This window comes from Vicugna pacos, chromosome 10 (assembly GCF_048564905.1).
Source record: "Vicugna pacos chromosome 10, VicPac4, whole genome shotgun sequence".
In the NCBI taxonomy this organism is placed as follows: domain Eukaryota; kingdom Metazoa; phylum Chordata; class Mammalia; order Artiodactyla; family Camelidae; genus Vicugna; species Vicugna pacos.
This window is the reverse complement of record NC_132996.1, coordinates 60,200,829-60,221,648: the sequence shown is the minus strand read 5'-3', so window position 1 is coordinate 60,221,648 and position 20,820 is coordinate 60,200,829. Positions and strand designations below refer to the sequence as shown.

At 57.8% G+C, this 20,820-nt stretch overlaps 1 protein-coding gene across 6 annotated transcripts in view; it reads right to left on the bottom strand.

Moving 5' to 3' along the window:
* Positions 1-90: 90 nt before the first annotated feature.
* The window catches only part of DGKZ (diacylglycerol kinase zeta), a 41,142-nt gene continuing 20,412 nt past the window's right edge, over positions 91-20,820 (bottom strand). For 2 of the 6 annotated variants that reach the window (XM_072969868.1, XM_006212302.4), the window contains exons 2-31: positions 12,007-12,115; positions 11,586-11,681; positions 11,248-11,322; positions 9,999-10,055; positions 9,529-9,597; positions 8,555-8,626; positions 8,329-8,445; positions 8,159-8,230; positions 7,768-7,863; positions 7,407-7,489; positions 7,244-7,304; positions 7,045-7,158; positions 6,813-6,953; positions 6,293-6,371; positions 6,075-6,130; positions 5,848-5,910; positions 5,666-5,739; positions 5,466-5,577; positions 4,983-5,182; positions 4,708-4,808; positions 4,530-4,609; positions 4,370-4,439; positions 4,195-4,235; positions 3,494-3,633; positions 2,475-2,506; positions 2,179-2,222; positions 1,588-1,708; positions 1,476-1,509; positions 1,166-1,265; positions 91-906 (exon numbers count right to left, since the gene is read on the bottom strand). In XM_072969868.1, the coding sequence (XP_072825969.1) occupies positions 790-906; positions 1,166-1,265; positions 1,476-1,509; positions 1,588-1,708; positions 2,179-2,222; positions 2,475-2,506; positions 3,494-3,633; positions 4,195-4,235; positions 4,370-4,439; positions 4,530-4,609; positions 4,708-4,808; positions 4,983-5,182; positions 5,466-5,577; positions 5,666-5,739; positions 5,848-5,910; positions 6,075-6,130; positions 6,293-6,371; positions 6,813-6,953; positions 7,045-7,158; positions 7,244-7,304; positions 7,407-7,489; positions 7,768-7,863; positions 8,159-8,230; positions 8,329-8,445; positions 8,555-8,626; positions 9,529-9,597; positions 9,999-10,055; positions 11,248-11,322; positions 11,586-11,681; positions 12,007-12,115 (2,626 nt within the window). In that variant the 3' untranslated portion in view covers positions 91-789. Of the gene's footprint in view, positions 907-1,165; positions 1,359-1,475; positions 1,510-1,587; positions 1,709-2,178; positions 2,223-2,474; positions 2,507-3,493; positions 3,634-4,194; positions 4,236-4,369; positions 4,440-4,529; positions 4,610-4,707; positions 4,809-4,982; positions 5,183-5,465; positions 5,578-5,665; positions 5,740-5,847; positions 5,911-6,074; positions 6,131-6,292; positions 6,372-6,812; positions 6,954-7,044; positions 7,159-7,243; positions 7,305-7,406; positions 7,490-7,767; positions 7,864-8,158; positions 8,231-8,328; positions 8,446-8,554; positions 8,627-9,528; positions 9,598-9,998; positions 10,056-11,247; positions 11,326-11,585; positions 11,682-12,006; positions 12,116-12,424; positions 13,190-20,820 lie in introns of all 6 variants that reach the window. The other 4 variants (XM_015246135.3, XM_006212301.4, XM_072969867.1 and 1 more) reach the window with 3 other exon arrangements.

Below are 20,820 nucleotides of genomic sequence, written 5' to 3'. Positions count from 1 at the left end.
CTGGGTCAACGGTGTCCAGTCCCCCACCGAGGATAACCAGGTAGATCCCTGCTACTTCTGGAAGACCTCCCCGGGGAAAAAAGAAAAGCAGAAAGGAAAAAAAATCACTTTACTGAGTCACACCCAGCTGTAAACATGTCTCTGTGAGAGCCCCATCCCAACCCCCAGGCCACACAGTCGAGGTGAAATGACTTGGGTACAGGAGGAGGTCACGTGGTAGGTGCTAAGCAGGGCAGCGGGCAGGCAAACGCAGCAGGCTCCATGTTTCCAGGAGGAAGCCCTGGGGAGGGTGGGGTCAGGGCAGGAGAGGGGGCCCAAGCTCCCAGGAGCCTCAGAGTGGGGGTCCTGAAGGACCAGGAGGCTTAGGAAGCCTCTTCCTGAAGGCTCCCTGATAGGTCCTCAAGCCCCTCTGTCCTCCTGGCTGCAGCTCCTAAGCTCCAGGACACCCGCTGCAGTGAAGATCAGGGCCGCTCTGAAGTGGCCAAGCCCCAGCCCCGCAAAGGCCTGCCCAGCCCAGTCCAGTTTCCTGTTCCCCTGTGGGCCTCTGGGTTCGGCTGGGGCCTCAGGGGGACAGGTGAGACTCCCCAGCTCCTCAGAGTCCAGCCCTAGGTCTGGGCAGCTTCTCAGGGGGCAGCATAGGGCTCCTTTCCTGGGGCCTGGGGCCCCTCTGCCCGTCCCTGTGGCTGTCCGACTGGAATGTGGCAGTGAGGTGCGCGAGGAGGGACTCATCCTCTGGCCTCATCCTCTGGCCGGCTCATCCTTCCTGCTGCTCCGGTGTTGGCCTCACAGCTACACAGCCGTTTCCTGGTCCTCCCTCTGGATCATCTGGTAGTGCTGCCGGTTCTCCAGATACGCAGCCAGTTCGGTGTCCTGAGCCTTCTCAGCCCGCTGCCGGGGAGTGTCGCCCTGGATGAGGGGGGAGCTGCTGTCAGTTCAGGAACCTGTGGGCTCCAACAGGCTTAGAAGACAGGAGCTCTTCCCCTGGGGTCAGGCAGCCCCAGCCCTGCTGGCTTGGGTTCTCAGGGTCTGGACTGTGTTGGTTGTAGACAGCTTTGAATCCCCAGAGGTGGCCCTCCCCCAAGGCTCCCCTTTTACAAGGGCAAGTTTGGGAAAGGGATTCTTTGTGCTTGTGTGGATTCCCTCCCTGCCCTGCTAGTCTGCTCACCTGCTGGTCTGTCTTCATGAGCGAGGCCCCGGCCTCCACAATGTAGTGGCAGATGGTGCGCTGGCCCAGGGCTGCCGCCTGGTGCAGACAAGTCTCCCCACTGGGGGAACAGGGGCTGGCTGTGGACTCCATCCAGTTTTCTGGGCCCTCTTGTCTCCCGAGGGCCATCAGAAAGGGCAGGAAGCTCAGGGTCCTGGGGCAAGTGGGGGTGGCCCAGAGGACAACAGATGTGGCCAGAAAGGATTTATGGGCTCTGACAGGGAGGGCGGTTTCCAGGGTAACCAGGGCCCTGCACCGCCCAGATACTCACTTTTCCTCCACAGCATCAAGGATCTCTGTGGGGGCTGGAGAAGAGGAAGGGGGAGGTCAGAGAGGCCTGGCAGTCTCTCCCTCCCCCCGGGGGCCCCAGCAGCACAGCTTACCGTGGTCCAGCAGGTAGCGGACCACTTCCTTGCTGCCAGTGCTGACCGCGTGGTGCAAGAGTGTGCGGTCCCGCTCGTCACGGTGCATGAGGTCACCCCCAGCTCGGTGCAGCTCCTGGAGCTGAGGGCGGGAAGCAGAGCAGCGCTGGGGCTCCTTAGACCACCCTCCTTTCCAGCCACAGAAGCGCCCCCCAACTCACACAGGCCTCAGGCTTCTTAGGAGCCTCCGGGGGTCTTTCTGGAGTGCAGGGGAGAGATGATGGGCTTCTCTCACCCCAAGCAGCCCCGGACTCTGTGGAAGCACTGACAACCGAGCCCTGGAGCCTGCGGTTCCTCTAAGACTTGATCCTTTCTGAGCACTGGGGACAGGTGGACTGAGCTAGGAAGCCCCTACAGAAGGACACTGTTATGGGCCAGACAGGGACCAGGGTAAGGCAGAATGGAACAATCACAATGGAGACCCTGTAGATGGCCAGGCACTGAGACATGATTGCACCTGAACAGAGCTGCTCCTGGCCCAACCCAGAGGCCCCATTCCCCAGGGCCTGAGGGGCTGCCAAGGGGAAGAAGCCCGAGCCCTGGCACTAGTACCTTACAGAAATCGTTCCTCCTGGCGGCCTCAATCAGCTCTTCACCTGCACGGAACACCTGCCCGTTACACTCTGGGATTGGAGGCCTGGCCTTGTGTTGGTGTGTGAACATATGGGTGATGTGCTATTGTGCAGAGAAATGGGCCTGTTGGGGCACATATGCCAAGGGCTGTGGGCTCACGGTGAATGTGGCCATAGCTGTGTTTGTGTAAGGCTGTATATGGCCTCTACCCCACCCCCTGAGACACAGTTCTATAACCAGGGAGAAAGTAGGGGCCCCGCAGGGAGAGGCCTCACCTTTAGGGGGCGCAGCATCCCCTGGCAGTGACCTGCAAACAGAGCAGGATGAGATGGGACAGGGCTATGGGGGACAGGGCTACAGCACAGGCCCAGCTTGTCACCCTCCCCGGCCCCAACCCGGGGCACCCTTTGTTCTCAGAAGTTTATTGAGTGCCTCCTACATGTTAAGTGCTATTCTGAGCGCTGGATGCAACAGTAAACATGACAGGTGGAGAACTTGTTCTCAGGGAGCTTACATTCTAGTCAGAGAGACAAGCAAACAAATAAATGAGGTATTGTGAGAGAGCAGGAAGTGCTGCAAAGAATATGAGACAGGGTAGTGTCATTGAACAGCAACTTCAGATTGGGTTCCTGGAAGACTTCTCTGAGGAAACACCACAGCTAGTGAATGGAGGGGCAGCTCTGTGAAGATCTGGGAGGCGTGTCTGAGGCGACAAGGACAAGTCTGGAAGAAGGCAAACTTGAGGTCTCAAAGAACTGAGAGGCGAGTGGGGCTGGACTGTGGTGATGGAGGGGAAGGGTGGGGTCGGAGGCCAGCATGCTCAGGCAGCATAGGATGAAATGAACTGAAATGACTGGGTACAAGGGGAGGGCACATGACTGCAGGCTGCTGGGAGAGAAGATTCCAGGCTGGGGAGAGAGCAGGAGGCCAGGGGTGAGGTGGTGTGGACGGGTGGTGTGCTCGGATGTTGGTGGGGAGCTGACAGATCCTGTGAAAGGTTAGACGTGGTGGGTGGGGAGCAGCCAGGGAGGAAGCCCAGGTCTTTGGCCGGTGCAGCAGCGCAGATGGTGACGCCACTTCCCAGGGGGCAGGGTGCTTGCTGGCTGGACTGTGGCCAGGGTTAGTTTGCTCCCCATGAGTCAGCAGGGCAGGGCTGGTGGGGACCCGGAAGGCAGCTACACGTGTACATCTGGTGCTTGGGGAAGTGGTCAGGTCTGAAGGCAGGACTTAAGGAGCTGGCGGCTTGAGGAGGTGGTGGTTAGGGCCAGGGGGCTGGAGGAAACTGGGGACTCACCGGGGCGTGGGCGAGCAGGGCGAGGTGGGGAGAGGGGAAGTAGGGGTTGGGAGGTCAGGCCGGGCAGATGCCCCCAGCAGCTCAGGGTCCAGGATATAAATCTCGTCCTGTGCAATCTCAGTCACATAGTTGAGGTGTTCCTGTGGGTGGGGAGGTCAGGGCCGAGGGTCAGGGCCCAGCAGGGTAGCTGACGGTGGGAGTGAAGGGGCAGCAAGGCCAACAGACCTGGAGAAGCCTTTGCTGCGAGCATGAACACTGACAGGAGGCAGCCAGGCCAGTGGCCCTGCCAGTCCTGCGTCCCCTCACCTCCCCATCCCCTTCCTTTCCTCTCCCGCCACCTGACCCAGCTCCTGACCTCTGACCCAGTGGCTCACCAGCCTGTCAGCCCCTTCCCACTGCTAAACCTTTACTCAGGTGACCTGGCCTCTGGCCAGAAGTGCCTTTTTTTCTGTGTCTTGCTGGATGATCCCCATGCTTCAAGGCCCTTCCACCCACCCGGAGAGACTTTTCTGGGTACACCAGCTCCCTCTTCCTGTTAGCACCATCCCCGTGCATTTCCCATCCATGGACATGGGCCAGTGCGACGGCACTAGGGGACATGAGGGCGGGGTGTGCCTGACTGTGGAGGGTGGGCTAGCAGAAGAGGTGACACTGGGGCCCCCGGAACCCATGGTGGATGGAGCAGGACTGTGAGTGCTCACCTGGGCCCGGTCGATTCTATAGAAGCGGCTGGCAGTGGTAGCTGTAGGGAGAGGGTTAGCTGAGGGAGGGGCCCTTGTCCAGGCCCAGGTCTTCTGCTGCCCCACCCAGGACCCCCTAGGGAGGGGCAGGACAAGGCCCGGAACTGCCATGAGCTGGCCCTTTGGGGCCACTCACCATCCAGGAAGCACCACTTGGGGGACAGTTTCTGGCACGTCAGGGACTTGGCTCCAGCACCTTCGGGCTCCTGTCAAGAGAAGCAAAGGCCAGGGCTGGGGACGACCAGAGCCTGGAGCAGGCGGGGACAGCATGGGCAGGCCCTCGGCACATTCCTCACCTGCCGGAGTCTCTCGATGTGGGCGCGGCACAGCTCCAGGTCACTATCTCCTGGGACCACCACAGTGCCCAGTGGCACAGCTGGAGGAAAGAGTGGCCGTCAGCTGGCTGCACCCCACCACCCTGCCCTCAGGGGACCCGGCGGCTCCTCTGCACCCTCAGCCCTGCTGGCCACTCACAGGCCTCTTTGAGCTGCTCCTTGTCGTAGTGCAGGGCCTCGTAGTCGTGCATGCTGACCCTGCTCACCTGGATCTGCAGCTGCTCCGGCACCGGCTGCTGGCTGTGGGCGGGGCGACCACACGGCACTTGGCAAGGGCCCAGCCCAGGCTGCCAGTCCCTGAACCACGTGCCCCCTCCCAGCTGCTCTAGGGAACTGTTAGCCTCCTTTCTGGATGGGGAGACCGAGGCTAGGGAGGGGCAGTCTGGCCTCAGGGGGTGGCTGTGGGGGACATACTCGCTGTGCAGGGGGGTGGCACTCCGCCGCTTTGCCTTCTGCACCATAGTGGCCTGGTTGCGTAGGGCGATACGAATGCGTGAGGCTGCGAGCTTGCAGGGTTCACCATCCACCTGGACTGGGATGGCCTTGGATGTGGTGAGCAGCACCTCTCGGCACTGTGTCAGCCGCTCACCGTGCCCGCCCACCTGCAGTGCTGCCTGTGGGTGCAGGACGCTCAGGTCAGGGGCCAGGGTAGGGCTGGTGGGATCCCAGGCTCTGCTCTTCCCAGGGATACTCTGGCCAGAGGATAAAGGGAGAGTGACCCCCGGACAGAGAACGGAGGGAGGGTGAGACCCCAGCCAGAGAAAGGAGGAGAGGGTGAACTCTCCCATCCTGGCCGAGGAAAGGAATTTTGGTCACCCCCTCTCTTCCTGGGCACTGTGGGGACAGAGGGCAAAGCAGGGCCCGGGCTTTGGGCAGTCCCTGTGCTGGGCCACTCACCAGGGACGTCATGGTAAAGCCAATGACCTCGAGGTAGCCATCATCGTGCCGCTGGGGCTCAAAGTCATGGTGCTCCCCAGGGTGGCCCCAGGGCATGGTGCCTGCACAGTACCTGGAGGGGAGAGTAAGACAATGGGCCTCAGAGGACAGTCTTACAGGATGGAGACAGCAGGGCCCACATAGAGCCCTTCCCTCCTCACCTGGGGATGTTCAGGAAAACAATGCACTGGGGTTTCAGGTCCTGAATTTTGGGGGTCAGGTCTGTCCCATCACACTGGAGGCAGGAATGGCAGAGGGTGTTGAGGGTATATGTACCGAGGTGGTCTCCCTCCTGCTGGGCCCGCCCACCAGCGTGGCCCACTCACCACCATGGCCCACTCACCACCACGCGGATGTGCTTGGCCAAGTCCTTGGAGCTGCCCATTAGGAAGTCAGAGAAGGCTGTCTGTGGGAGACAGAGGGCGTCACCATCTGGTGACAGGGGATTTCCTTCACCACTGCCTGGCAGGGGTCCTGAGGCCAGGTAGACACAGGCAGGTGGGAGGCATGGGTGGTAGGACAGGTGAGTGTAGGAGTAGTGGGTTGTAGCTGGCAGACCCCTAGACTCACCCCGGCATAGAACATCTTGTTCCGAAAGCGGCTGTTGAATTTCTCTGGGTTGGCCTCTGGGTGGTGACAAAAAATAGGGGACAGTCAATAGTTTTGAGCCTGCTGGGGCTTCCCAGGCTGGGGTTTCCCAGGCTGGGGTAGGGAGAGAGGGCTTGGGGACCCTCCTGTATCCCTCCCTCCCTGGCCTCCCAAGGCCTCCTCAGCAAAATGTTGCCAACCTCGAGACTCGTGAAACTCCAGGGTGACGTGGGCATCAAAGCCCAGGCTGAAGTAGTTGTTGAAGACATCCAGAGGCAGCTGGAGAAAGGCCGAGGGACCAGCATGAGGGCTGCTGTGCTTGCTCAGCCCCTGTGTTTTCAGTGGCCTTTTCCACAGGTTACATCCAGGAAGCTCTTCCCCAGCCTGCCCACCTCAGGCCCTGCCATCTCCGCTCCTGGGAGGCTCCGAGTGCCCCGCACACAAGAGCATCCCTTTCCCAGGCTTCACCTCCCCCATGACCCTCCTCCCCTGATGTTTCTGTAGGAGCCCATGGAAGTGGGGACTTGGTTTTGTTCTCTGCTTAGAACAGTGCCCAACAGCGATAGGTACTCGGTAAATGTGTGCCAAGTGGCTAACAAGTGTCTTGTGAGGTGAGTGCCATTATTCCGTCTTCCTGTGAAGAGGCCAAAGTCTGGAGAAATGAAGACCGGCCCAAGGCCCCAGAATCCCAGACACCCCCAGCCCGCCCTGCTGACCCACCCGGTCGGTGGCGCCCTCATCTCGCTCCTCAGGCCCCGCCTCAGGGTTGGGCTCAGCACGGAGGTCCCAGCGGTCCAGCTGTACCACGTTGCCCTCCTCCACATGAGACAGGATCTTGGACACAGGCTCATCTGTGTAGCCCTGGTGGGAGGAGGTGGGAACCGAGCTCCTCTTGAGGCTGGGCCTCCCCCACCACCCACCCACCTCAGCTCCCCACCCCATGGGTGCTCACCCCGCCCCAGTTGAGGGTGCGGGCCAAGTCGTTGCCAGTGCCCAGAGGCAGGATGGCGACAGGTGGTGGTGGTTTTAGGCGCAGCTGGTCAAGGGTGGAGAGGATCCAGCCGACCTGGAGGGGGCAGAGCAGAGGAGGTCAGGTCAGAGCGGAGAGGCCCAGGCCCAGGCCCAGGCCCGGGATGGGCAGGAGCACTCACCGTGCCATCCCCTCCGCATGCCAGGATCCGCAGGTTGTGCACTCGGCGGTACATCTCCAGCCTGGGGTCAGGAGACAGGAACGGGGTCAGGGTCTGTGTGCCAGACCCCAAGCATCAGGTGAGCCCTCATCACCATCCCCACAGGGCCCTGGCAAGTACTTACGCCTCCTTGGGTCCTCCCTGGCTCAGGTCAAAGACTTGCCGGGGATTGAGATACCAGAGGAAGGACTGGATGATCTTGGCGCCCTGTGGGAGACCAGGAGCCGACAGGGACAGGGAGGAGGGAGTCAGGGGTGGCAGGCTGAGGTGGGGAGAAGGACATGGCTGTGGGAACCAGGCACAGGAAGAAGTGATGGGTGGTGACAGAACTGGATTTTCTCAGGATCGCTCAGAAAGAGGGAGGAGGCAGAAGCCTGCAGCAGAACCTGGGAACAGCTGCTGGGGGGGGCCGGGGAGGGGGACAGCAAGCTTGATCCCATCCCTCCCCCAAGGGTCTCAGTGAAGGGTGGAGGCCACATGTGTACCTGGTTGCCCCCACTCTTGGGGTTCACAAACACCAGCAGGGGCTTCATAAGGGGGGATGGGGTGGGCCTGATGATGAAGGGTCTCCAGCGGCCCTCCTTGGAGACACAGAAAACCCGTAAGGCTCCTTCCTGTCCTGGTGGACCCTGTGCCCATTCTCAGCAACGCCCCTGGGTGCCCCCCTCGAGTGACACCTCTGGGTCAGACCTTACAGTGGGTCTGACCACAGAGAGGCAACTTGGATCTGACCTCCCACCCTCCTCAGGGCCCCAGAGTCCAAACTGACCCACCGATGGCTAAGCTGGTAGAATCAACCCAGGGGCCTCAGTATGCCAAGAAATAGGTCCCTCTCTCCTGTTCCCCTCCCGTTGCCCAAAGGGCCCCAGGTCTAACCTCAGGCCCTTTCTTGCTAGATTTCCTCTTGAAGGATGCCCTCTTTTTCTTCTTGCTTGCTTTGAGGGTATTCTGCAAGGAAAGCAGGGGTGTTGTTGACAAGGCAAGTGGGTTGGGGTGGCTGGCAGATCCCAAGTGTGGGGGGCTGTCAATGTGCAGGCAGGACTCACCTGGGGCCTGCGGGCTCGGAGGATCCAGGTGGGTGGGATGACCACGGCAGCATGGACCCCCAGGGAGCATGGCTCCTCAATCTGCTGCAGCATGAAGCAGGACACCTTGCTGTGGTACTAGAGGAGAGTGGTGGGCGTGGCTGAGCCGGACAGAGCTGAGATCTGGGGACCCCAACTCAGCATAGCCCAGGGCACAGCCTGAGGGGGCAGGGTGAGCACCACTCACTGCTTGCTTGCACCAGGAGCAGCTGATGGCCACAATCTCCTTGCTGTGGAAGGTGAACTTCTGCTGGAAGCCCTAGGGTGGACAGGGTGGTCAGGGCACCGGGGCCGGGCCCAGAGCAGCAGACCTGTCCTTGTCTGTTACTAACCTCTCTCCACCCAGAGAAACTGAGCACATTTTTTAAAAATAAAAGAACTGTAAAATGAGTTTACAGTTACAGAGCAGGAGGCTGAGCCAGGCACCCAGGACTCTGAAGTTAATTGCAAAGTGTCAGGTAGCACGTATGATCTGCTGGAAGTGGGTCCACAGATAACGCCTACCTGACTCCGATCCCTCCTTCCCAAGCCCAGACCCACCAGGCCACGTGGTGTGCTCTTCAAGTCTTTATAGTACCAATCACATTCATTCCCCTGTTCATCCCATGCATGTTTACTGCGGGCCTACTGTGTGCCAGATGCCGCTGGACACAGAGTGAACGGAGGAAAGAGGGACAAGGCCTCTCAGCCTCCCGGAGCCTGCACTTACTGAGGGGGAGACACACAAGAAGAAAACGACAAATAAGTCAGCAAAACCACTGTGGACTGTGCTCAGGAAGACGGCCAGCAGTGTGTCTGGGAGCTACACCTCCTCCAGGAGGACAGGGACCCGCTACCCAGTTCGGTGCTTGGCATCCAGTAGGTGCTCAGTGTGCATCTGCTGAGTTAATGAATAAAGAAGTCTATACGCTTCTCAAAGGGCTCTGTCTTGACTTCAGAACAGATACCCTGCTCTAGAAGAAAGCTTTCCCCTCTGCTCCCCGGCTCAGCCCAGGGACCTGGGTGTTCTGGCACTGACTGAGCACCACAGCCAGGCTGGCCCTGGGACTCTGCACTTGGGGTATGCAGTCAGTGATGGATGGGCCACACAAGGCTTAGGGGGCCGCAGGGCCCAGAACCAGTGGGCAGCAGGCTAGTCAGCTTCCTTGGACTGGGCCTCACCTTCCCACAGTGCCGACACTTGCCATCCTGGCGTCGCCTGTGTACCCAGTGGTGCCGCACAAAGGTTGGCTGGTGGAGGAGAGAAGCATCATTGGAGTAAGTAAGGGGTGGGAGCCTTGAGTATGGCCTGAACCCCTCAATATAGCAACAGTGAGGTTGGCACTGCGGGAAGCTCTCTGCAGTCCTACATGCAAGTGAGAAGGGCCTGAAGATTTCTCTTCATGGCCTGGAGGGAGGGGCTCAGGCTCAGAGGAAAGACAGAGAGAGCTAGCAGGCACAAAGGCCATTGGTGCCCCACCTCTCTGCAGGCAGGGCAGGCCAGGCCTGCCCCTTTGAGAGCCTCAGAGTCTCAGCCTGTACCCTGCACCCCAGAGCAGTCTAGAAGGAGCTGACCCCCTGGTGGCACTCTGAAGACACTGCAGAGAGGTCCACTCGGGATAACTGGGGCCCTGACTATCCTGGGCACTTACCTCACGGATATTCCTGGAGCCTGATTCACGGAAGGATGGCTTACAGCGGAAATTTATCTGTGAAACATTGCAACAATCACCAAAACATCAGAACTCCCATTGTGGGGTCAGGCGTTTGGCCACCCACTCCAGGAGAGGGTCACTCAGAATCATCCTCACAAGGTAAGGAAAGCCACCAATCATTCCAGGAGCCCTGAGAATGTGAGACACCTGTACTGAGAAGCTCTCTGGCACCCCTGCGCCTCTCCAGAAGGAACCTTTCCTTCCCCTGCCCAGTCTTCTGGGATGAGGGAGACCACAAGTTCTGTATCTATCTCCCCGACTAAATTGGCACCAAGGTTTACCCCTCCTATACTTTTCCTCACCCTTCAGCACTTCCAACTTAGGTCGTACAGGCAGCCCACTCCTTGCTTGCTGACTGGTTCCTGGAGATCTTAGCTCATTTGTGGAATCCTGGTTTGATTTTCACCTTAGCGGATGGTGCTGGGTCTTAAGCGCCTGGGGCTACATTTGTTTTTCTTTTTCTAACTGTCCCTGCTCCAGCCTTAGCAAAAAATTGGTGGGAAATCTCACCCTACGAGTCAGGGAGTGGGGGAAGCAGTCCATGTTAGCCCTGTTCTTGCCATTCCTAGGCCTACGGGATTTCTCTTACGCTGGTCTGGGTTTCTGCCGCCTGGGGAACCCTAAGGGCCATGGCAGCCCTCCCACCCTCTGCCTGGAACCCCCTGCCCAGCATTCCTTCTACCTCCCTCTCTAGAAGCTAGGGGCCCAGATGTGCCCCCAGCTGCACACATGCTGTGGACAATGGTCCTTGGGGTATGGTCTCTACAGTGGCAGTCTTCAGGGGACAGAGCTTGGCTTCAGGGCTACACAGGACAGGCCTAGACACAGCTGAGTTAAGAAGCTTCCACAAGGCAATGGTCCCTTCTAAGTGTTAGTTTGGGAACTGACAAAATTATGTCTTGGCCATCATTCATGAAGTAATTCATGAATTCATCTTGTAGAGTATTAGTTAACGAGCCCTACTCTGTGCCAGGCTTGTTCTGAGCAGTGGGGACACAGCAGCAAATAAAAGGGGGGGAGTCAGGCTGCAAATGCAGTCCTTTTGGTTCCAGGGTCCTTGGCTCTTCACCACCCTGCACAGTAGGGCCCCCTGGTAGGCGATGTCTGTGTAACATGAGTGTACATGTACAGGTAACTTGTGTGTACTCAGAGGGGAGGGACAGGAAAGCCTAAGAACCATACTCACCTTCTCCAGCTGTTCAATGCAGGGGGTGTGCACCACAATCTTGCAGGCGGCACACTTTCTCCGGGACACTGATTTCTGCTGCAGAAAAGAGAGGGCTCCTGAGGCACTAGGTAACTCCATCCAGGATGCTGCCTCACGGCAGGCAGAGAAATCCTGGCACCTGCCCCAGCAAAGCTGCCCTCTATGTGCAGGGAAGCCCCAGCCCTGGCATCAGAACACAGCCCCCATTCCTCTCGCCATCCTTGGGCAGCCCACAGCAGGGGCACTCAAGCCAGCATATAGGCTTCTAGACCCGGCTCCACCACCAGGGGGCAGCGTGCCACCCCAAGCTCACTCACCAGCATCTTAGCAACACAGTATTGCTCTCCAACATAGCAGAAGTCCCCCGACACGTTGGTCTCAAACCATATATGCTCCCCATACGTCGCCGACTCCTAAACCATGGGAGGAGCATGCTCATTTCACGTCTGCTGCCCAGACCACCAGTCCACCCCTGCCCTACCCCACCAACCCTCCCTCTCCCAAGACAGATCTGCTCCAGCCACCACAATCTACTTTGCTCCATCCTGTTTTCCCCACTGTCCCTTTGCTTTAAGGACTGGCTCAACCGTGGCCACCCCAGACAGTCTGGCCTGACCCCAAAGGTCCCACAGGCCTCTTGCAGCTGCCCACAGTACCTCCAACCCCGGCAGTTCCTGTGGCCCTGAGCCTGGTGCAGGGCTGGTCCCCATCTACCCCTCCCAGCTCCGGGCCACTCACGCTCCAGTCCACAGTGCTCCGGATCTGCCGCTCAGGCTCACTGCACAGGGCCCCAGGAGCAGGAGGAGGCGGTGCCAGGTGCTGGAGGCCCGACTTTGTGATGGCTTTCCTACAGAAAAGGAGAACGCTGAGGCTGGCTGAGCACTTGGCGACTCTGCTTCCTTCCTCTCACCTGGGATCTCTGCCCTCATCGTGACCTCAACTCCAGGCCAAGACAGGGAGGGCAACAGGGAGGGTAGAGGACGCCCCATGGAGCCCAAGACTCTGAAAGATCCCCAAGGAGACTGAGCCTTCCTCACAGCCCTTCTGTGGTGCACGGGCTTCAGACCATGGCCCAGAGCCACTCCTGAGCCAGAGGCCCTCACGGCAGCCCTCCAGAGGTCACACCACTCGCCCTGCTGGCCGCAGCTATACCTACACAAGCAGGGCACTCCAGGTCTGGGGTCCGGCTGACTTGCGGCGCAGGGCTACCTGGCGCCTGCGGGACAGTGGGCGCATGCGGGCAGGCATCCCGGGACCAGCTGTGGAACCCGAGGCTCTTCGGCTCCCAGGGACGGGGTGTTGGCCTGAGGGCCGCTGCTGGCTGAGGCGCCGGTAGTAACCATGCAGGCCCCAGAGGGCGTGGTCGTACACCACATCGGCGGGCAGCAGGTGGGAGGATGCCCGGCGCCGGCGCCAGCGGGGAACAGGCAGCAGGGGCAGGGCGCCCTGATGCGAGGGTGGCCCTGGTCTCTTGGTGCCTGGCCAGGCAGCGCTCAATGACGCAACTGTCACCTCCTCCTCCTGGACCCCCTCCTCCTCCTCCTCATCATCGTCCATGCCCACAAGCCCGGCCAACAGCAGGGGTGCGCCCAGAAGCTGGGCCTGGACAGTGGCAGGCTGTGGGGTGGGCACCTCATCCACGGTGAAGCGGGGGTTGCAGGCGGGGGGTGCGGTGCTGGAGCGCCGGCGGCTGGAGCGTGGGGCCCCCACGCCACAGCTCAGGAGACAGCCCTGGAGCTGTGCACTGGAACGGCGCCGCTGCACCAGCGAGGAGGAGGCCTGCCCGGCGGGTGAGCGACGCCGGGCCTTGCCCGTGGGCAGCCCCACGCCACTGGGCCGCCGCTGCCCCTCTCCAGGGCCTGGCGCCTTCCGCTGGAAGCGTCTCCTAAAGAAGGTCTCCATGGCAGGGGCAGGCGGGTGGCTGTTGGGCACAGAGACCGGGAGCATCAGGAGCTGGGTCAGGCCAGGGCCTGTCCTGTGCCCAGAAGCCCAGTCATAGCCTCTGCCCTCTGAGCAGAGAAGGGACACTTAGGAGGAAAGGGAGTGGTCCGTGGCCTCTGATCTATGTAAATGGGGTGTTGGGGCTACTAGAGGATCCAGCAGGGAGCCCATAGCCACTGCTGTTGGATGCATTAGCGCTCTCCCTGGTTCCGCCCCATGCTGCCCCAGGAGTACAGCTACCCATTTGCCTCCCCTAGTCCAGGCACCATGATCCATAAAGCTCTGGCCTAAAGGACTTCAACTCCCTTGCCTGAAGCTGATGGAAAAGAAAAAGGAAGCTGGAAGCCTGGAGTCAGCCTAGATAGACTGAAGGGCTGAGGGCAAGGCTTTTTCTCTTGTTGGGCCTTTATTTTGCCACCAACACAGAGTAGGTTAGGCTTAGGTGTCCCCTCCCGGGACATGGCACGAACCAAGCCATGGTAAGAAAATGAGGCTCTCTGAAGAAAAGTTCAGTCCTGATACGACCCCCAGACTCTCAGCCTCAGTATTGGGGTCAGAAATGGAGAGGATCTGACATCTGCCTTAGGGATGGAAGGCCCCTGGGAAGCAAGGCCCCCGAGAGCTGGAGAGGCAGCTGTACAGTGCAGGAAGCCACCGGGGGACTTGCTGTGGGAAGCCGCTAGGGACCTGAGCCAAGAGAGAGCCTTTGGGTTCTGGGTGTGTGAGTGCTCTGTCTCTGAAGGGCTAATGGTAGGAACTTTTCTGGTCTCATCCTTCTGAAGAGGCACAGTGCAGACATTTGTGTGTAAAAGTGCTGGGCGATGTCTGAAAACCTTTCCAGCTCTGCCGCTGCGGGAGTCTGCGAACTGCAACTGGACCAGGGAGCCAATGCTAGAAACTTGAATGCTCAGAATTCCGGACACTGAGCTGCCCAGAGCGCCCTCCTGCAGGAGCCTTGGGGACAGTTCTTGCTCAAGCTACCCACCTTGACCTGGTTTGAACATGGGCTCCACTTTCTTTGCCAGCTCACCCAGCCCACTGCCCCTTCTGCACAGTGGCCCTCACCTCTTCCTCATAGTGGGGGAAGGGCAGGGAGCCTGGCACGCTTCTGGGGGGCAATGTCTCCAGAGTGCCCAGGGCCACCTGTGTCCCGCCATCAAGTACTCTCTTGGGTCCTGGCAGCCACCAGGAGGTCTGGGCCATGGCCAAGGGACATCTGCCTGGGGCTGAAGAGAGAAATACTTCTGCTGGCTGGGGGCCTCTCACAGAAGTTAGGCCTGGAGGATAGAAGCCCTGGACAAATGGTGGGAGATGATGGGCTTGAGGAATCAGGCCTGGGCTGCATGTCCAACACCTACTCCTCCCACCCGCAATCCCCACGCTTGATTTGCTACTGCCCTGTGGGTCAGGCAGGCTGGGGCCCTGGATGGGAGGGAGGGTACTGAGAAGGAGGCAGATGGGGGCCAAGGTGTGTGAGCTCCTGTGACCAGTGAGTGGTGAAGGCAGTGTTTGGGCCTGCCTGCTCTGGGCCTCTGCTTTATAGTCCCCAGCCTTTGCAGGTGACAGGGAGAAGGCCAGGAGAGCTCTTGGCTTCCTCCTAAAATCAATACCTTCACAGCTAACTTTTACTGAGTGCCCACACGCATCAGGTACTGTAATAAGTAAGCCCTTTACAAACACATGTACCATTTTATAAACCTCAACATCCTAAAGAATACTGTATCATGTCCCCGTCTTGATGGGAAACTGAGGCACAAGGAGGTCACCTGCCCAAAGTGCACAGCTAGTTGGTGTGGAGCCAGTGCTGGAACTCACCTCCACCTGAGGGCAAAGCCTGTGCTCAGAGATGTGGCAGAGAGGAGGGTCCCCTGTCTTGGGTTTATGGTGGGGTGGGGGAGGGAAGGGAGCCATCATGAGAACAGTAATGGTCCCATTCACTGAACACCTACTATGAGACAGGCCCTGGGCCAAGTGCTTTCCTTTATCATCTCGTTTGAGCCCTTCTGTCACCCTTGAGGTGGGCAGATCAATGGCTCCATTACAGAGAAGAGGAAACTGAGGCTTGACTGAAAACTGAGGTGCAGTAACAGGCTCTAAGGTCACACAGCTGGTCAGCGGCAGAACTTGGACCTGAACCCAGGTCTGCTGACGTGGGGTCCACTCTGCACCTAGGAAGAGGAGCCCGAAGGCCCAGCTGCCCCCTGCTGCCAGAGCACAGGCTTGACAGCATTCCCCCAGGGTGTCAGCTTTCCCCACCCGCCTGGTCAGGCCGCCCCGTGACAGCTGCCCAGCCTGGAGATTAGTCACCCGAACACACCACCTGATGCTAGTGTCACCCAGAAAACAAAAGGCCACAGTCAGTGGGGGAAGGGGTGGCAGGCGCTCTGCAGTGAGGGGTGACCCTGCCCGCTGCCCCAGACCCAGACCCAGGCTGACAAGAGGGGCCGGGAGGAGGAGGTCGCCTGCCCACCACCTCCCCACACAGTGCTCCCTGGCGCTCTGGCCCACATGCTGCCCACAGGTGTCCTCAGCTGCCTGAAGCTGCAGTCACTACAAGGGGGAGCAAGGCAGGCTGGTGCTGTGTGACCGTTGCAAAGCAGTCCCCTCGTGGGTCTCAGTTTCCTTGTTTGTCCAAGGAGGTTGTCAGACTGGCTGATTTGACATTTTATGACAAGCTCTCCTTTAAGGCACCCACGCCTCTATACTCCCAGCACTCCCTGCCCCCAGGCCCGAGGCTTCCTGTTCCTCTGGTCTCCATAGAAACCCCTGTCCTCTGGTCAGCAGCTGCCTGACTCCTGACTTCCTACGTCTGCCGAGGCTTCTTCTGAGTCGGGTCAGAAGCCAGGCCTGGTCCCAGGCCTGTCCCAGCCTTTCTTCTGCCTGCTCTGAAGTCTCTTCCCACAGCACAGGCCTGAGCGGCAGCTTCCTCTCACCTCATGCTCTGTCACCTTCCACTCCCCACACAGTACATGTAAAGGTCACCGGAGGAGGCCCTACAGGGTTCTGACACCAACAGCAGAGAAAAACAGCTGCCCCACAGCCTCCTGGTGGGGAACCTGGGGGAAGCCTGTCACACCCAAAGAGGATAGCGGGGAAAGGACTCATGGGCCCCACCAACATCCGGTCGGCTGCAGGGAGCCTGGGGAGGACAGAGGATGCCACACAGAGACGTGCACGGTGCTGTCTGGCTTGCACCCTTGATGAACAGCAACAAGTGCGGCTGCGGGCGGCTGAGCTGAGGCAGCTGCCGGGGGTGAGTGGACATGAGTGTCCCAGCTTCAACAGCTATTGGCTAGAAGGGCTGGGACTCCTGGCCTCCCAGCCCAAACTGTCTCATCCCCTATGTTCATTTCAGTGGAAGAGCCCATGGGCTTTGGAATCCTATGTCTACCACTGCTTTTCTGGACTGACCAACAAGCTTTTCTGAGTCTCAATTTTCTCATCTGCAAAATGGGCATGATACTACATAGTTTAGAAGGTTTGATCTAAGGGAGATTCGGATGAGATGATGATATAAAGCACCTGACAATGCCCAGCATTGAGAAGGGACATGGCAGGGCCTATACCCACAGCAGACATCAGGTTGTGTGGATCATGCCACCCCCCTGGGGTTTGTCTCTGCCTACGGTGGGGGTGGGAATCCAGAAAGGGAAGCAGAAGTACCCAGGATGGCCACCACCCACCACACGAGGAACAGAGCCTGGCAGAAGGAGCCACCTGGGTATCTGCTCATGCTGTTGACAAATGCCTGCTGCCCCTGGCACCAGGCCTGGTCCCTAGGGACTCCTCTGCCACTAGAGGCCACCCTGTGGGATTCAGCCAGAGTGCACATTCTACGCTGTGTGCAGGGCCCCACATGCCCCTCTTCCTGGTGAAGGCTGGGAATGGTGTGTGGTGGCCACACTTGCAGCAGCTCCAGAGCTGGGGCCTGGAGCTGCTTCCCTAGGGGACGGCTGATCAGAGCCACCTCTGGCTGCTTTGCTCCCACAGCCCTGAGGTTGCAGGGAAGGAGGCGGGGGGCCTGCCTGGGGCCCTGCAAAGCAGGGTTTCGAGGTCTTTACTCACTAAAGGGATCCTGCCAAAATCAAACCAAACCAAGCCAAACCAAAATGCACACTGAGGAACAGGGGGGCCTGGATGCAAGGTAAAGGAGGCAACTGGGCCAGTAATGTTTACCTCAACAGGGGCTGCCCTGGCTCAGGCACAGGAGCTTAGCCTACCCTTTCCCATTCCCTTTCCATCAGCTTCAGGAGCCTTGACTGGGGATGGTGGTGCCTAGGCCCACCCGGATCCACCCAGACCCAGACCCACCCAGACAGATTCAGAAGAGGAGGGAGCAGAAGGCAAGGAAAGGTTGAGGGGAGCCCCTTTGACCTGATCAGGAAGGCAGGGAGGCAGGCAGGAGGTGGGGGAGCCGGTGGGGGCCGGGGTCCCTGCTGGCAGGCAAGCCGGGCTCTGGCTCCAGCTCCAGCTCCAGGCTGCCGGCCTCCGGCTGAGCAAGTCCTAGTTTGGAGAGTGAGCTGCTGTGGCTGCTCCTCTGCCCCTCCCCCTCGCCACCCTCCTCCCCCAGCCTGAGACAGCCGTTATGAAAATAACCCGATTGGTAACCGACTGCACTTCCTCTCCCAGCAGTGCAGCAGGCGGCGGTGGGCGGGCGGGCACACACGCGCCTCGCCTCCTGGCTTCTCTTCCCAAAGTCCCCAGAGCCAGGCTGAGCAACAGCCCAGTATCCTCCTGTCTACCTGGCACCTGTCTCAGTGCAGCCCCTGCCTCAGCTTCGGGGGGGGGGTGGCGAGTGGGGTTCACCCACTGGTCAGGTTTTCTGGGGTCTGAGGAAAGCATCTGAGACAGCTAAGCATTGGCTCCAGACAGGATAACCACAAAAATAAATATCTGTGGAGTGTTTCCCAACTTACAAAGTACTTTTTCACAAGCACCATCAGATATGAGGCTTATAATTCCCCAGTACAAGTGGCATTTCAGTCCCAGCTGAACCACCAGGGTACCTGAGACTGGTGGAGGCCTGGGATTTCCCATAGCTCAGAAGTGGCTGGGCTGGGCCTCTCAGTCCTGCTAAGGGGGCCTGAAAGATTTAGGAGAGGCCAGCTCATGTCACACTCACGCCATCCAGAATGCCACCCCTCAGTCTACCCTCCTCGCCCCTGGGGTCTAGAGTGGCAGTTCTCAAACTTCTTGGTCTTAGGACCCCTATACATTCTTAAAAATTATTGAAGATCCCCAAATGGTTTCATTTATGGGGGTTATAGCTATTAATATTTACCATATTAGAAATTAATACTGAGTAATGGTTAAAATACTATTTGTTACTTTAAAAACAATAAGCCCATGACCTGTTAATACAAATAACATACTTTTATGAAAAATTAACTGTATCTTCTAAAACAAAAAAAAATTAGCAGGAAGAGTGACGTTTTAAATTTTTGCAAACCTCTAATGTCTAGTTTAACAGAAGACAACTGGATACTAATACCTGCCTCTGTGGTCAATCTGTTGTGATATGTTGTTTTGGTTGAAGTATATGAAGAAAATTCTGCCTCACACTGACATGTAGTTAGAAAAGGAAGGAGCATTTTACTAGCCTTTTCAGGCAATTACAGATATTATTCTCTGCTACTACACCAAAATATGACAAGAAGCAGTTTCTCAAAGGTCAGCAGCTACATAGGATCTGAAACGGTATCAATGAACTTTTCACTGGTCTGTCTTGCACTTTGAATTTTGAAACATCAAACATTGGTCATTCGAAAATGTTGGTTTACCGAGTTAGGCAGATCTCTGGATACTGGATACAAAGTTTTCAAAATTCTGATTTTCGCTCAAAAGCTCAAATTTTATCAGTAGCAACAAATATTGATACTGTTTTTGAAGTGACAAAGCTAATAACTTCATTCATTTTTGAGAAAATGTCTGCCAAATACCTAAGTCTGAAGGGTTTTTGTCTGTCAAGTATTCTTTCAAGACAAAATGGTGTTCCTTTAAAAAAGGGACAAATAGAGCTTGCAACTCAGTCACAAAAGTGCTTTTCAAGACAACCATCATAGTTCAGTTTGCAGCAAAATGCCTTATGTAAATTTCACATTTCTTCACACAGGCTATTTAAAAAGACATATACTCAAGGATCTAGGCTTTATAAAGTAAATATATTTACGGTATTTTTTGTTGTTGTGAGTTGGGGGTGAAGAATACAATGGCTACGTGTCTATGTTGGGGCCACTGCCTTGGTCTGTGCCAAGGTTCTGGCAGCTTCCCTTTACATTGCTTTCACACCATTAGTACAAACACTAACACAGTGAAAGGTGCACAAATCAAGGCAGCCCTGAAAGCATTATTATGAAAATCGTTTTGACCTCACCAATCCCCTGTAAGGGTCAGGGGCACCCCCAAGACCACACTGTGGGAACTCCTGATTTGAACGAATTCTACAGCCTCCCACCCAGCAAATGTGACACTAACTTGGCCTCCTACATCTTGACACAACCCTGGGTTCTAACCAAGGCAACCTATTCTCTGTCTGCTAATCTGGCTGAGCCCAAGCTCACTGCTGTGTCCTTGCACATGTCATGTCTCCTGCCTGGAATACTGGCCTCCTTTCCCACCTCATATCAAAATCCCACCTGCTCACAGCTGCCCAGCCAAGAGTACATCACTCCCACTGATGACACCACACCACCCATCTGGCTCCTCAGCCAGGGGACTCTTGGAAAGTCCCGATTCTCTCAAATCCATATGCCTTGTTCCTCCCACCCACCAGACTATAAGCTCCTGGGGGGCCAGGGGCCTGGTCTAGAGCATCCAGGCATGCCCAGCATGGTGTCTGGCAGTGAGTCTGGTGTTTACCACTGATCAGCTCAGGAGGACAGGACAGGGAATTCCATGGGGGAGGGGCCAGAGCCATAGGGAAGAGAAGGGCTTCCTCCACCTTGGGTACCACACTTGAGGGATGACCACAAGGCCCAGGCTACTTCTTTTTGTTGGGCACAAAGGGGTGGCAGCTGGCTTTGTTTTGGCAGAGACCTTCCTTCCTCTCCTCTCCAGAGGACCCAGAGTGACAGCTGAGGCCCCTTTCTGGGCTGGGTGCCACTGCCAACTCTGCACTCTCCACAGCTTTCCTTATGAAACCTGGCAACGGGGTTTGGCCACATGAAGTCACAAGGTGGTGGTGTGGGCAAGGAGGGTAGAGGAGAGGCTGCCTCAGGTGCCTGGGGGCCCGGCCAGGACCCCAGCTCTGAGTTCCATGCTGAAACTCCCCCTACCCCAGTCTCTCTCTCCTTCACATCCTGAGTCCCCCATCCCAGGGTCCGGTTCCTGGGAGGCCCTGAAGAAATGTGTGTGGAATTAATGACTGACTGACTCATTTCTTCAGAGCCTCCCCTCCAAGCTATCCTCCCACTGCCACTAGAATTCATTCTAAAGTGCCCACTGGCCCTGGATTGGCTCTACTGTTAGCGGAGCAGAATGTAAAGACCTGGGCCTGCCAGTCAACAGTCTCAGCCTCCTCTCCCATCCCTCTTTCATACTTTTTACATTTTATTGACAAATATATAGCCCACTCTGTGCCAGACACTGTTCTAGCATTTTACAATATTAACT